Below are 13,003 nucleotides of genomic sequence, written 5' to 3' on the forward strand. Positions count from 1 at the left end.
AGGAATGCTGAAGGAGGTTTTTCCAGAGATCTTTTTCAAGACTTGTTATATCCAAAGTCACGTCTGGGTGCTTCAGAAACAGGCTGCCCTTAAATTATTCAAAGGGTAATAGCCCTACCTGAAATGCTGTACAATATAACCTCATACACTGTATTTTTCTACTATTACAAAATAAACATTACATAGGAAAAGCTACTCCAGGAGTCACTTGAGGCTAAACAGTTAATGCATTCCAAAAAGAAAAAAATAAATAAATCAGGAAATAGCAAGGTTAAATTCTAGGTGTTAATAAAAATGTATCCACCCAACGCTGCTGCACCAGACAAGTTGAGGCACTGTAGTCTGGCATATATACATTGCCACATATATGCCACAGCAGGAGAAACACCTCACTTTCCAGAGCGTGCTAAAAATGGGGTTTACTCAGAGGAACCATAATTTGACCACAGAAGTTCAGTGTTAATCTGCTTAAGAGTACAATTCAGGGCTAAAAGGCAGATTACCTCTCCCAGTAAGGCTTCGTGAATTATACGTCCAGGGGACTAAAGCCAAAACGCCCACCTTCACTACAGAAAGGTAAAAAGTTGAGTTTTCTGGCATAGATCTTACAGATATCTCACTTGCGCATGTCTCTTTAGAAAGGGAATTGCTGCTTCAAGATCTATCACGCTGAAGAGGTAACACTTTTAACTCAAAATACCTTCAGGGAATAGCATCCTACTTTACCTGGTTCGCTGTCACGACAAAAATACCCGCCCCAAATGCCGACCTCCAAATGCCACAGAGAACCATGAGCGTATCACGGCTCCTCCCTCTCATATATAAAAGACTAAAATTTGCATCTTAAAAGAGACTGGAGTCTGCAGAGAAATTGTAATTGCTGAAGATGAAACGATGTCGGGATTGCTGCATATATTTGTTGCGTGGCAAAACAAGCCCACTCACCCAGCAAAGCTCCTCCGACCATGGGGAAAAACCATTCCTGAGGTTTGAACATTAAACACGCAAAAAGGCGGGAAACACAAGCGCCCATTGTCTGTGTAATTTCAGGTGAATGCTCCTGCGTACCTGCATTAATCTACAGCTTTTATTTTCAGGACTAGTTTAGTATTTACTGTTTTAGGGCACACGCCTCATTCCTATCAAAGGTTGTACAGAGCTCAATTAGCAAGAAATGATTCTGTATCTTCTCTCGAATCTCATTTTATCTCTCAAGCCCTGGTTCTGAAGAAAGAAGTCGTTCGTTTCTACATACGGTTTTGCAGCGCGATCACTAGAGCACATAAGTGCTCTGCAAATATTAGCACGTCTGCGTTCACGATGACTTGACTGCTGCTCCGTGCCATCAAATGTACAGTCAGGGCACAGATTATGAAACCTGATGAGGTTTCAGTATGATATGGTTGGTGCTAAAACTACACGTTTAAGGTGTGCAAGCCCACCTCTGCAGCTAGCAGCTCCATTTCCCTGTCCTGCCAAGGGCACGGAGAAGACGAGCGTGTCGCTGCAAGCTGCCCGTAGGCTGGATCCGCTCAGTGGGATGCAGCTCTGCGGCGGAGAGGAGAAAGGCAATCCCTTGCCATGGCATCAAGGTGCCTTAGCCCTAAGGCCCCTTCTTCCCCTCTTCCACTCCTCACGTGTCTTCCAATTTCTGCGACAAAGGAGGCAGCACATCACCGGAGAGTGGCTTCGCTCCTGCACTTCTCTATCCTAAGTTCAGAGTCTTGTGAAAGAGATACCGCTTGATCACCAAAAACTAGATCAAAAAGATGCGAAAAAAGACAAAGCGAGTGAGATTTGCATGGGAAACTTGACTACTCCCATGTCCCAGCTTGAGTGCTCAGCTTGGCAGCTTCAATAATGCTCTTTTCATTCACACACGTCTCTTTGGTCCCCATGTTTGGGGGCAGTTTCACAGGGTTTTTTGCCTGTGGCTTCATCCCCTCCTTAAAGCAAAAGCAAATGTCACCACCAGATGACAACAAGAACACCAGATGAGCAGGGTTGGGCCCCGCATTTTCCATACAGAGCCTCGCACTGCACCAGAGGACTCACTCTCAGCAAGCCGGCTCCTCGACGGGATGAACCATGTGCTTTGCTAAACTCATATGATCCCCAAGTTGCTGCTGACAGTGGTAAACCAGGGACTTCAGAGCCCACGCTGGAAGGGATCGCACCCCGGGGAGCACACGTCCCCTCCGGTCATCATCCCAAGGAGCCCTGTCCCTCCTTTGGACTCATCCCACCCAACCCATCCCTCTGCATTCTCCTTCCCTCCCCAGCCACCCAGTCCGCATTTGTCCAATTCTAAGCCACTGCTCCAAAGCTTCGGGCATCAAGGCTTCACAGCCAAATCCCCTCCATAATTATTATTATTTTTAATCAGAAGCAAACCAACATATTTTTCCTTAGTCGCCTTCTTGGAAACAGCAAGACTTGTTTTGGCCACAGTCTTCTCAAAAATTTAATCTGATGTAGACACCTAACAGGGAAAGTTTAAGGCCAAAATCTGAAGAGTTTGGAAAAAAATCACAAGCAATTGAAAACAGCCTGATATTATTTACAGGAAATCCAACACAACCTTAAAAGACAGTGCTGTCAGTTCTGCTAATAATTAAAAAGCAGCAATCTATGACATTATTTTTAGTTGTGCCCTTACTCTCCTACACACAAGGGTCTTAAAATATCCGCACATCTGGGAAAAGTCTTTTTCCATGTCAGCACTTGGATGCTGTCCCACGGGATAAATTTGCCACACGCATACAGCACCAGTACCAAAATGATTTTAACTCATTACTTATATAAATCAAACACAGGGAAATCGCCCCTGTGCAATCAGTTTAACTACGTTCCCCCCTCCCCGCCTGCCTCTGCTATGGATGCAATAGATCACAGCTCTAACAAAGCTGAAATTCAGAGTGCTGCGGGAGGACTTGCTCGGCTCCGGTCGCACATGTTCCCCAGCTCCTGGGAGGTCCAAGTGAAAGTCTGAATGAGTTCAACGGGTACGTCACGGCGAAGTCTTTGGACACTCACAAGCGTTGGCAACGGAAAAGCCTTAAAAATCTCAAACAAACAAACCGTCGAGCTGACATTTCTTTCCGAACAAAGAAACCCTACCTAGAGCCCTGCGTCCGACGATCCTGGTCACGAAGAGTGTTTGGAAGGAGGGGGGGGGTAAGGGAAATTTCTATGGCAGGAGCAGCTCCCTACCACCCCGGTGCGCGGGGCTGAATGAGGTCCAGGGCTGGCACACGCTGTGCATGGTGGCAGCTCTCCAGAAGTACATGATTGACGTCAGTAACTTGTGTAATCATCCTGCCTTAGCTCGGGTCTATAAACAAAGTTTTGGGGGGTTTGTGTGGTGGTGCCTTCCCCCCCCCCGCCCCCAAAAAAAATCCAGCTCGTGGTAGTTGTATTTTCTCATAGGACTGGAACAGTGAAAATATTTGGAGAAACCTCCACCATAAATTAAAGTGCAGCAATCTGAAAGGTCCGCCTGCCACCGAACTTGTCCTCTCCAGCCTGAAACCTACTACTGGATTTGCTTGTTTCTTAAAGAAAGCCACCACTGGAACTCCTTGAGACGAGTTTTTAGAAAGCCTCAAAACGGTACAAATCAGAGTCTGAAAAATATCACACTGATTAGGACTGATTTCCCCCTTCCCCAACAGCCTTTTTATACTGCAAGCCTAGCAACAGACCGTGCCTTCCAAAATCCCGGGAGAAAAGCTAACCTGGGTAAAACGTCACAGCTCCATCCATCCCACTTGTGATCAGATCTCTTGTGTGTAAAAGGTGAGTTTTACCTACCCATAGGCTAGAACATCAGGATAGATTTTGTCTTTTTTAATGCATACTCAATGCAATCATCTCAAAGCAGTTTTGTTTCAGCTCCGTTGTAATATTGGGATGCCCTGATAGGTGATGTTGGCTACGCAGCAATTGCAAAAGCTGTGCGCTGATGAATGGCACTCTGCAATGTTCACCTGATGTTCTCCAAGTGAGTTACAGAAAGCGAGCTAATAAACACAGTGCTCGGTTTATTCAAAGCAATTTTTGAATCACATCTAATTGCTGTTCAAAACAACCTCTGCAGGATGCACAGCAATACCGTCCTCATTTTCAGGAGAAGAAATGGATAAGACAACGCAATGCTTTACACAGGGCCATAGTTAAGAGAATCTGGACTGGAGATGGGAACAGTTTTTTCTCTTTTCAACGGTAATTCCACTGAAAAATGCTTCAGTAAATCCGAATATCTTCACTCGCCATTATTTTCTGGTGGTGTCATGTCTGAAATCCCTTGCCTTCCCCGCCCTGTGCCGCCTCAAATCCATATTACTGCTTCTTCTCCCTTTCAAACGGAATATATACACAGTAGGTATTTTCCCCATATTCCTTGACAGCATTTTACGTTTTCTGCTACAAAACTGACGACAGATTCTGCTGTGGATGAACGGCAGCAAAGGCAACTTTAAAAAGCATTACCGGAAAGCCAGAAGTTTGAACTGTACTGCCTTTCCACTGTCTATAACAGAGGTATTGACCCTTGCCTTGCTGATGGATGTCCACATCCTTGTTGATATATTTCTCAAAAATCATGAAAAAGAAGTTCAAGGATGAAGGCCAGTTGGTTACGGAGGTAGAGACCACATACATTACAACACAAGAAACTCTAAAATAGCGTTGGTTAAAGTTGGTATTGACACCATATGAGGGGAAAAAAGCCTTTAAAAGCACCGTGCCTACCTTGTTGATGTGCAGTTGCTGTTGCTGGAATTGCTGTTTGTGTTTCTCCAAGAACTGCTGGTGCTGCTGCTGGATCACTAACTGCTGGAGGGCCTGGGCGTTCTGGGGAAGGGGAGCAGACTGCGTGCGCCCCAACGGGCGATGCTGCCGGAGTTTGTGTATTGAAGGGGAGACGCGCTCTCCGCCAACCAGAGACTGTGCATGGAGGGGCAGTCCTGAAAGATACCAGTCTGAAGATAATATGGAGGAAAAAACAGCAGAGAAGAAAAAAAAGGAAGAAGAAAGGAAGGGAGAAAACGGCTGTTGAGTAACGCTGATGGTAACAATGATATATAATGTTAAAACCAGCCACCTCGCCATTTACAGCTGAAGTATCCTTAAAAGAGAACAGATAACAATTAATTACCGTTGGATGGAGTAACACTTTGCTTGCTTTCGAATTCTTTGTTTGCTTGTTTATTCAGAGACCCTAGGGAAACGTTTCATTTCGTAAAATCAGCAATACCTTATGGACCCTTCCATAGCCCGGTGGGTGACATGAACTAAGATCACAGTGATAGTTTGGAGAAGTTTAAGTCTTACAACTTGCCTTGGTATAGGAAGTAATCCCAGGTTCATTTCTAAGAAAGCACCAACCCAAGCTGCCACCCTGCGGCGTCCAGCAATTATACCTTCCTTACAGGGGGCTCACTGGATATGCTGAAGGATGATGGATGATCATGAAGCTGCTTCTTACTCCAGACCACGTAGGGTATGGCTGCCTGTGGCTGTACTACAGCCCACCCCGTAGAAAAGACTAGGGATGAAAATTTCCATGTGATAAACCCCTGACGAGGTTTGCGTTGGAAAAAGGCATTCCCTTGAAGCGTTTCAGGAATATAGGAGCTGTTGGGCTTCAGTATTTCTGGAGAAAGAAGGTAAGTTAGAGGCCAACATGACAAACAGCTAGAATTGTTTCCATCACTGTCCTGTGCACACACGCTAGCCACTTAATGAAAACGTAAAGTTATTTTGGGATAACTTGCATTACTCATATGTCCTTGGCAATTTGGGTGTCTCCGATGACTACCACGTGAAATACCTATCTCAGCTCCGGTAATGGCATGTCTTTAGGAAGCGTCTTGTCTCTTTAGATGTTCTTGGGGTAAGCCAATTCTTGCTTTGCTCTCTGAAAACACACCTTCACGTACTTCTTAGAAAGCTGGGACATGAAGACGAGTCCAACACAAAGCCCAATCCAAGGGTGGAGGAGCTGAGGATAAGCATTTACTTTTGCACATTACACCCTGGGATAGAAAGGCATCACTGGTGTAAACGGCAGTCTCCCTGATGTGGATAAGGCTGCACACACTTTTAGGAAAGAAGTACTCTTCTGCTTTACCTCACTGTATAATGCAAAGTAAAGACTGTGCAAGCGCTTAGTAACATTCAGAAATATTGCCCAGTTCAATGGTCAGAGAAGCTGTACCTTCTCTCTTTCTTCAGTCTTTGGTTTAGAAGAGAGAGAAACTGCCCAGAAGTCCGCAGCCAGTTGAATACAGTGCTTTAGGAACACCTTGACGTTTCTGTCCCAGGACATTATCTGCTCTTCCCACTGATTCACAGAACTGCCCTACGTGGAAGAATTTGAGTCATTTAAAAGCCTCTCTTACTGGGGAAAGATTTACTGAGTTTCTCCCACGCCTTGCTTTTCTGAAAAGAATCATGTAAAAGGGTATCTTATTTTATAAATGCATGTCTCTATAGATGTGTGTGTATGAATGTCTGTGTGTGTATGAATATATGCATACACACACGTAAGTCTGTGTGCGTATGAATATATGAATAATTTGGAAAGACGTGGTCCATCTCCCTTATAGCACAGTTCCCCTTACCAAGAGTTCCAGTTACACAGCAGACGAAGGGATCCTATACAGTTTGCATAGGATACTTTGGAAGACTACCTTCCTCCAAGTGAATGACCAAGGTCCCCCTGTGAAAGCTTTCCAGGGAGACGCTTTGCTCCTCCTCGGGACATACGTGTTAACGTGAAGGATATTATCCAGAGTAACCTGTCACAAGAGGAATGGCAGACCTAAGGAATTCTGTTCTGGTTTCCCCAAACCCCCCTTGTCTACCTTCCATGCACAGAAAGAGTATGCCATCGTGCTGGATCATTTTGCAGCTGTCAGGAGACTATCTCCAGAGCTGAAGGCTATCAGCAGAATACTAATAAATTCCATTTTGCTTCCAAGGAAGTTCGAAGTAATAACTGTAGTTTGGCAGCCAGTCCACTTAGGGCTTTTGAGACCATGTGTTAGCTTGCTCTCTTTCAGTTGGAACGTGTGTTTCTTCTTGTTCCTCTGTTGTTTTGTGAATATTTCTCCTAGGTGTTGGTTTATAACATGTTGTACTCAAGTCTGAAAACACCGCACGTAGCAGGTGGACTAGGAGGAATACACTTGGAAGCAACAACAGTACGCTGCAAACCGAGGGAAGATTTGAGAGAGGGCGAATAGGGAACAGAACAGCACTTCTTCCTACACGTGCTTTAAAGCAAACGTCAGCATGAATGGAGAAGAAAGTTTTGGTGATAGGATAAGAGAGGAAGTCTTCTCTAACGGCTCTTCATCAACAGACCTCGGGCAAAGGGTAACTGGTGAAGAGCTATGCCAGGACTCTGGGTAACCTCGTCATGCCACAACCACCGTGGCAAAAGGAGGCAACAGAAAATTACGTAAAGGTTCAAGGAATCTGCACACGCCGTCTTACAACTCTGAGAGCACTGGCTAAATACCGCGCTTCTGTGCTTCACCTTCCCCATATGTACAGGCTTATAAGCTTATCGCAATGCCACGTATATTCCAGGGATTTCAATGTAAAACCAGACACGAGCCAAACCTGAGAGTCACGCTGTAATGCTTCAGTGATGGACATCTCTCAAGAATTTCCCTTAGAAATGCAATGAAAGCAATCAAAATCAACATGACTATAACTTACGCAGAACATCCTTTGTCCCAACATTACACACTGTAAAACAGAAATACATCTTACTGGGGATTATTGCTTTGATTCAACCCTATTTATAGAAATATGCCTTCCCACAGGTACTTAATTCTGAAAATACGACACAGGGAGTGATTCAAAGCAATTAGCATACTGAAAATGTAATATATACAAACAAATACAATCTGTTCGAACGCAGTTGATTTTGCTGCGTTTTTGCCATTTATAATAATGATGAAAAGCAAGTATTTTAATCTGTGATTTTGTAAATGCATGTCTTTCATTTATGGAATAGAAACTATTCGTGATAAACAGAAAAGGTAATCATGAGACATGACGGTTTTCTCTCCAGTTTAATCTAAAGTGGTTAGAACTCTACGAATACAGTTTTAAATTTTTACCTACAAACTTATGCTTTACTTATGGGAGTAAATGCTTTTTATTTTCATTGCACCAAAATGACAAAGCAGCTTTCCCCTACCTCTGGATGAGATGGGCAACCTCTGATTTTGCAAATGTCGCCACTCTCCAACGTTATCAACAAACACATCCTAAAGGTTCTATGTTACACCTACAGCGTGTATAGATGATGCAGTCTCTCTTTTCTACAAGAGACAGACTTTACAAAAACCCAACAGACGTCACTTGCTCTCTTTCCCCAGCTGGGACTGAGTTTTGCACATTATTTGCGGAGCGCTCACCTGTGACTAAGGGAGTTTGTGCAGTTGGCTGTTCCAGTAAGACCATGTGTTGCAGAAGAGGGTTATGTGCAGTTCCCCCATCTCTTTCCAACGTTGTAGTGCTCAAATAGGGAGTGAGGTGAGTGCCAGGAAATAAAGAGATCCGCTGTTGTAAGGTTGGGAGAGCAAGTCTCTCTGCATCCTGCTGCGCCGAGCCTCCCTGCAAACGCACAATTGATGGCAGAAGCAAGGTTAAGGGATAAATTGGTGCAAGCAACATTTTAAAGGCCGCATCCCCCCCACCACTTACGCTGGAAGGGCCAGTTGCAGGCAGTCCTAGTGTGATGTTGGGCAAAGAAGGAGATGTGTAGAGTGGAAGCTGCGTTACCGAGCCTTCACGATTCACAAGTCTGTGAGCCAGGCTGGTCTGAAAACAAAATCAAGAACATTGTGCTGGTGAGAGAGCATTCGGAGATCGGCTCAAGGACACAGTACCACTTGCGGTGAGAATACATCAGAAACGTGTAGAGCGTGTAACTTCACTGCCGACGTTGGAAATATCGAACAGGGGAGCTAAGCTGTGCTTCAGATCCAGCCTAAACAAGCACAGACTAAGTGCATGCCCTCAATGTCGCTGTCGTAGCCACGCAGGGGTGATGAGACCAGGGTAACCAACACAGGGATGATCTCGCTTTGCAACTGCTGCCAACCTCACTGCCCTACAGAGAGACCTTTTATAGTTTATTTGATCTTTCCTGGAGACTAAAGATCACCTGTGCATCCTCCCCGGTACTCTGCTTCTGCTCAGACTTCATACAGTGCCACTGCAAAAAGCTTTTGCAAAGAAGATTTAACAGCTTACTTGTCCTTCTCAAATATTTGCCCTTTTAAAGCTAAAATGGATTACTTTAAAAAAAAAAAGAAAAAAGAAAAGGCATTACAACGGCTGTTGTTCTCTTTAGCAAATCACAGACAATTTATGCTATTTACTGGTGTGCTTTAGCTTAAATCAGACTTCAAAATTTCATCAAAAAGCCTTAAGGTTGCATTTCTGTAGCTATTTCCTGGTCTTCAGGGTGAAATGCAAGATTTACTAAATTATCTTACGGCCATTTAAAGCAGGAACACTTAAGTAAAAATACCTTTAATTTCAAAACCAGATTGATTTGAAACATGCACTAGAAAACCCATTATAAAAATTACAATAAACTGCTTGATTCTTCTGTTAGGAAACAAGTGTTCTGATCACCCTGAATTCTCTGCAGGTGATCCTCCAACTTAAATAAAATAGAATTTGGGTTTCAAAAAGACTTTCTATAGAATTTCGTCTAACTCAGGTGCTATTGTGAAAAAAAGGGATTATGATTAACTTAATATTATACTACGGAACAATTTATATTGATGTAACAGAGATCGGAATGGCTTTAAACATTTTAGACTTAAATTCAGAGTCTTGTACGTCAATGAGACTTTGCAGGTAATTGCTTTGGTTGTAGGGCTGGGCCAGCTCTGGATAATAAAACCCTATTTTTTTCCCTCAAAGACTCTAAGGTGAAGCTTAAAAAACCCCCCTGTAGCAACCTATTGGGGGAGGGAAAAAAGCATATAAGAAGTAACGTTGAAAATTAAATCTTTTCCATAGAGCAATCTTCAAAAACAATCCTCCTTGATTTATGGGAATTTAACCGGAGCAGCTGACAGCTTTCCAAGGACACCCCACCTCTGCACCTGAGGTTGGTGCTGCCCGCGCAAGGAGGACAGAAGGAGTAAAGCCTTCCCACGACCGCGTTCGTCACCGTTACCAGACACCGCGTTGCCTTCTCAAATGGACTCTTTGATGTGCCACTAACTTGCCAGTCATTCTTTCAGCATCCAACTTTGTCTAAATTCCTGATTTTCAGCAAAGTCACCTAGTTTTCATAAGACTTTGTGCAAGATTTCATCTGCGATGTGATTTTTTTTTTCTTATTTCCTTTTGTTTTCTTGTGCTTTTGTTAATGTCATTCAAGTTTATTGAAAACATACTACAGATTAGTCCTCCCGTAAACAGAGTAAATCTGTTTTTAAGATCTCAGTTGACAATTTGCTGCCCCAAAGGAAGAAATGTGCAGGGAGCATTTTGCTGTTGAGTGGTACCTGGTAAGGACATGGGAATGTGCATACCCACACACCTCGTCTTCCAAGTAATTTTGAGAACTGCTGGCAATTTTGCTTTAATTTAAATTACATAATGTTAGCATGCCACATTGAGAATAAGATACGTTATTGTCAGCAGAGTAATGAAATATTTTACTGGTATCATAATGAAACAAAACTACATCCATTTTCTCTTTGAACAATCAATACTCTGTAGTTGTGCCTCAAACAATCTCCTGGGGATTCGTGTTAAAAACAGCAAAGAGAAAAACGCAGCAGCTTCACGCTCTCAGCATATGGTATTTAGCAGCATTATCATCACTTTAAATATACAGATCCCATCTACGGGTTGTACACAAACATTTTTTGAATTGCACAGAAGAGAACAATTTCATCAGCATGTACAATTTTCGTCTGTAGTCAAGGACTTTTTATAGTCTTGTATCAACTGCAATGGTAATGAATATCATGTACCTTTCAGAGACGGAAAAACCTTTAGATTTAAAACCAGTATTTAAAAATAGATAAAGTCTATTTTAAAAGGAGGCAGAGAGCTGCAGTCTTTCCATACTGAAGGCAAGCATTGAAACTTAAATAATGAACTCAGATACCACCTTTCAACATATCCGAAATGGTTCAAGAGGTGACCGAGCAAACGAAGAAGCAAAGAGACATATTTCTAATGTAAAATAAAACATGAAGATAAGCATGAAACACTTAAAGTTGGCAACATTATTTTTCTCCAGAAACATTCAAATATTTCTAAATATTTAAAAGTGAGAACATAAGAAAGCCTGGTCATCTGGTGTTAAAGAAATCTCCAACATTTGGGCTGCCAGGTAATACTACTTCTACTCAAGAAGATTTTAAAGAAACTAAAACCCTACCTTGCCTAGTTATTTTTTCCCAAATGAACCTATACAGGCAAATGGATCAGCTGGTATCCCACAACAAGAAACGCTGGAGCAAAGTGTAGAGTTATTTTGCCCCAAAAACAAACGCAAAGGACTGGGACATTTAGCTAAGCCATTCAAGTATGCCTGAAATGCTGGGAGAAGAACAGTTTGTGCAACAGGTTATCGATGTTCTGTTTGCCGTCACACAGTGATTTATGTTTCATTCTGTTCTGGGATGGCAACGATCCAATATACTTACCAGAGTCCTGAGCAGTTTGAAAATTGGAACTGCACAATCATTTGTATGCTGTATTTTTCCCATTTTCCAAAAATTATATAAAGGTGGGAAATAAAACCCAAACACCACTCTAGATATTATTTTCAGGGAAATGAAAACTAGATTTTCTTCCTCCTTTATGCATAGGTTGTTTGGAGATGGTGCATCAAATGCTGCTGCTGTTAAAATTGCAGACGAACACGCTTCTTTCTTCGCATGCAGCAGCATCGTTGTGAATTACCCACTGCGGTACAGTTGCAAAAGAGGCAAAGATGACTCCCAGGGAAAGAAAGGTTTTGGAAGCACACAGATTTCTTCGAAATCGTCTGCGCCGCTCATGCCTCAGCCTAAGCTACCAAATTGCTGCATTACAAGCAGCTGACGGATAGAGTTTTTTTTATAGTCTGTGTCCCTTTTATTAGGTATTGGTGGTCTAGTCAGAGATGATTAGCTCAAATGGCTTTAAACTGGAAGAGGAAAGATTTAGATGAGATATTAGGAAGAAATTTTTCCCAGTGAGGGTGGTGAGGCAGTGGCAGAGGTTGCCCAGAGAAACTGTGGCTGCCCCATCCCTGGGAGTGTTCAAGGCCAGGTTGGATGGGGCTGTGAGTGACCTGCTCTGGTGGAAGGTGTCCCTGCCCATGGCAGGGGGGTTGGAACTGGATGGGCTTTAAGGTCCCTTCCAACCCAAACTATTCTGTGATTCTATGGCGATTCTATGAAATTATTTAGTCAAAAAATAAAATAGTTAAGGAGAATACTACAGCTTCATGTTCACCTGCACGAGCTAACACCAACTTGCAGGAAGCTGTCTGCTCTGTTGATATCACAAGAAATTGTGGAATCCTCTAGTTTTTCCACCAGCAGTAATTGGAGATTTGCAGTTTGCTAAGTATAGACAAAACTGACTGCTCCTGGATCAGCAAAACCAGTAACTCAGCGCTAATCTTCCTGGGGCTAACACAAACTTACCCAAGATGTACCCTCAGCTCAGACAGTCTTCAGTTCTGCAAACCCAATAAATAACCCTGTACGTGAGATACCTTTCCCCAGGTCTGCTCCAAACGACGACATGGTGGACATGCATCTCAAAAGCCCCGTCTCTTTTGAGTAGCTTCAGCTGCTAGTGTCAAGTGAAGACTCCACCTTACACCATCTTAATTTTTACAATAGTTGCCTAAATCTCGTAAGGTCTACAGTAGACTAGAGCGGATGTAGGTGTGTGTTGGATAATTTGGCAGGGGAGCGGGTGGAGTAGAAGGCATACTGCCCATATG

The 13,003-nt window shown here is 43.2% G+C and overlaps 1 protein-coding gene across 1 annotated transcript in view; it reads right to left on the reverse strand.

Moving 5' to 3' along the window:
- The window catches only part of HDAC4 (histone deacetylase 4), a gene marked incomplete at its 5' end in the record, with an annotated part of 137,889 nt that overhangs the window by 42,331 nt on the left and 82,555 nt on the right, over nt 1-13,003 (reverse strand). The window contains 3 exons of the mRNA XM_009699947.1: nt 4,753-4,967; nt 8,439-8,637; nt 8,728-8,844. Of these exons, the coding sequence (XP_009698249.1) occupies nt 4,753-4,967; nt 8,439-8,637; nt 8,728-8,844 (531 nt within the window). The remainder of the gene's footprint in view (nt 1-4,752; nt 4,968-8,438; nt 8,638-8,727; nt 8,845-13,003) is intronic.

Source organism: Cariama cristata, unplaced genomic scaffold (genome assembly GCF_000690535.1).
Source record: "Cariama cristata isolate BGI_N322 unplaced genomic scaffold, ASM69053v1 scaffold9295, whole genome shotgun sequence".
Classification (NCBI taxonomy): Eukaryota; Metazoa; Chordata; class Aves; order Cariamiformes; family Cariamidae; genus Cariama; species Cariama cristata.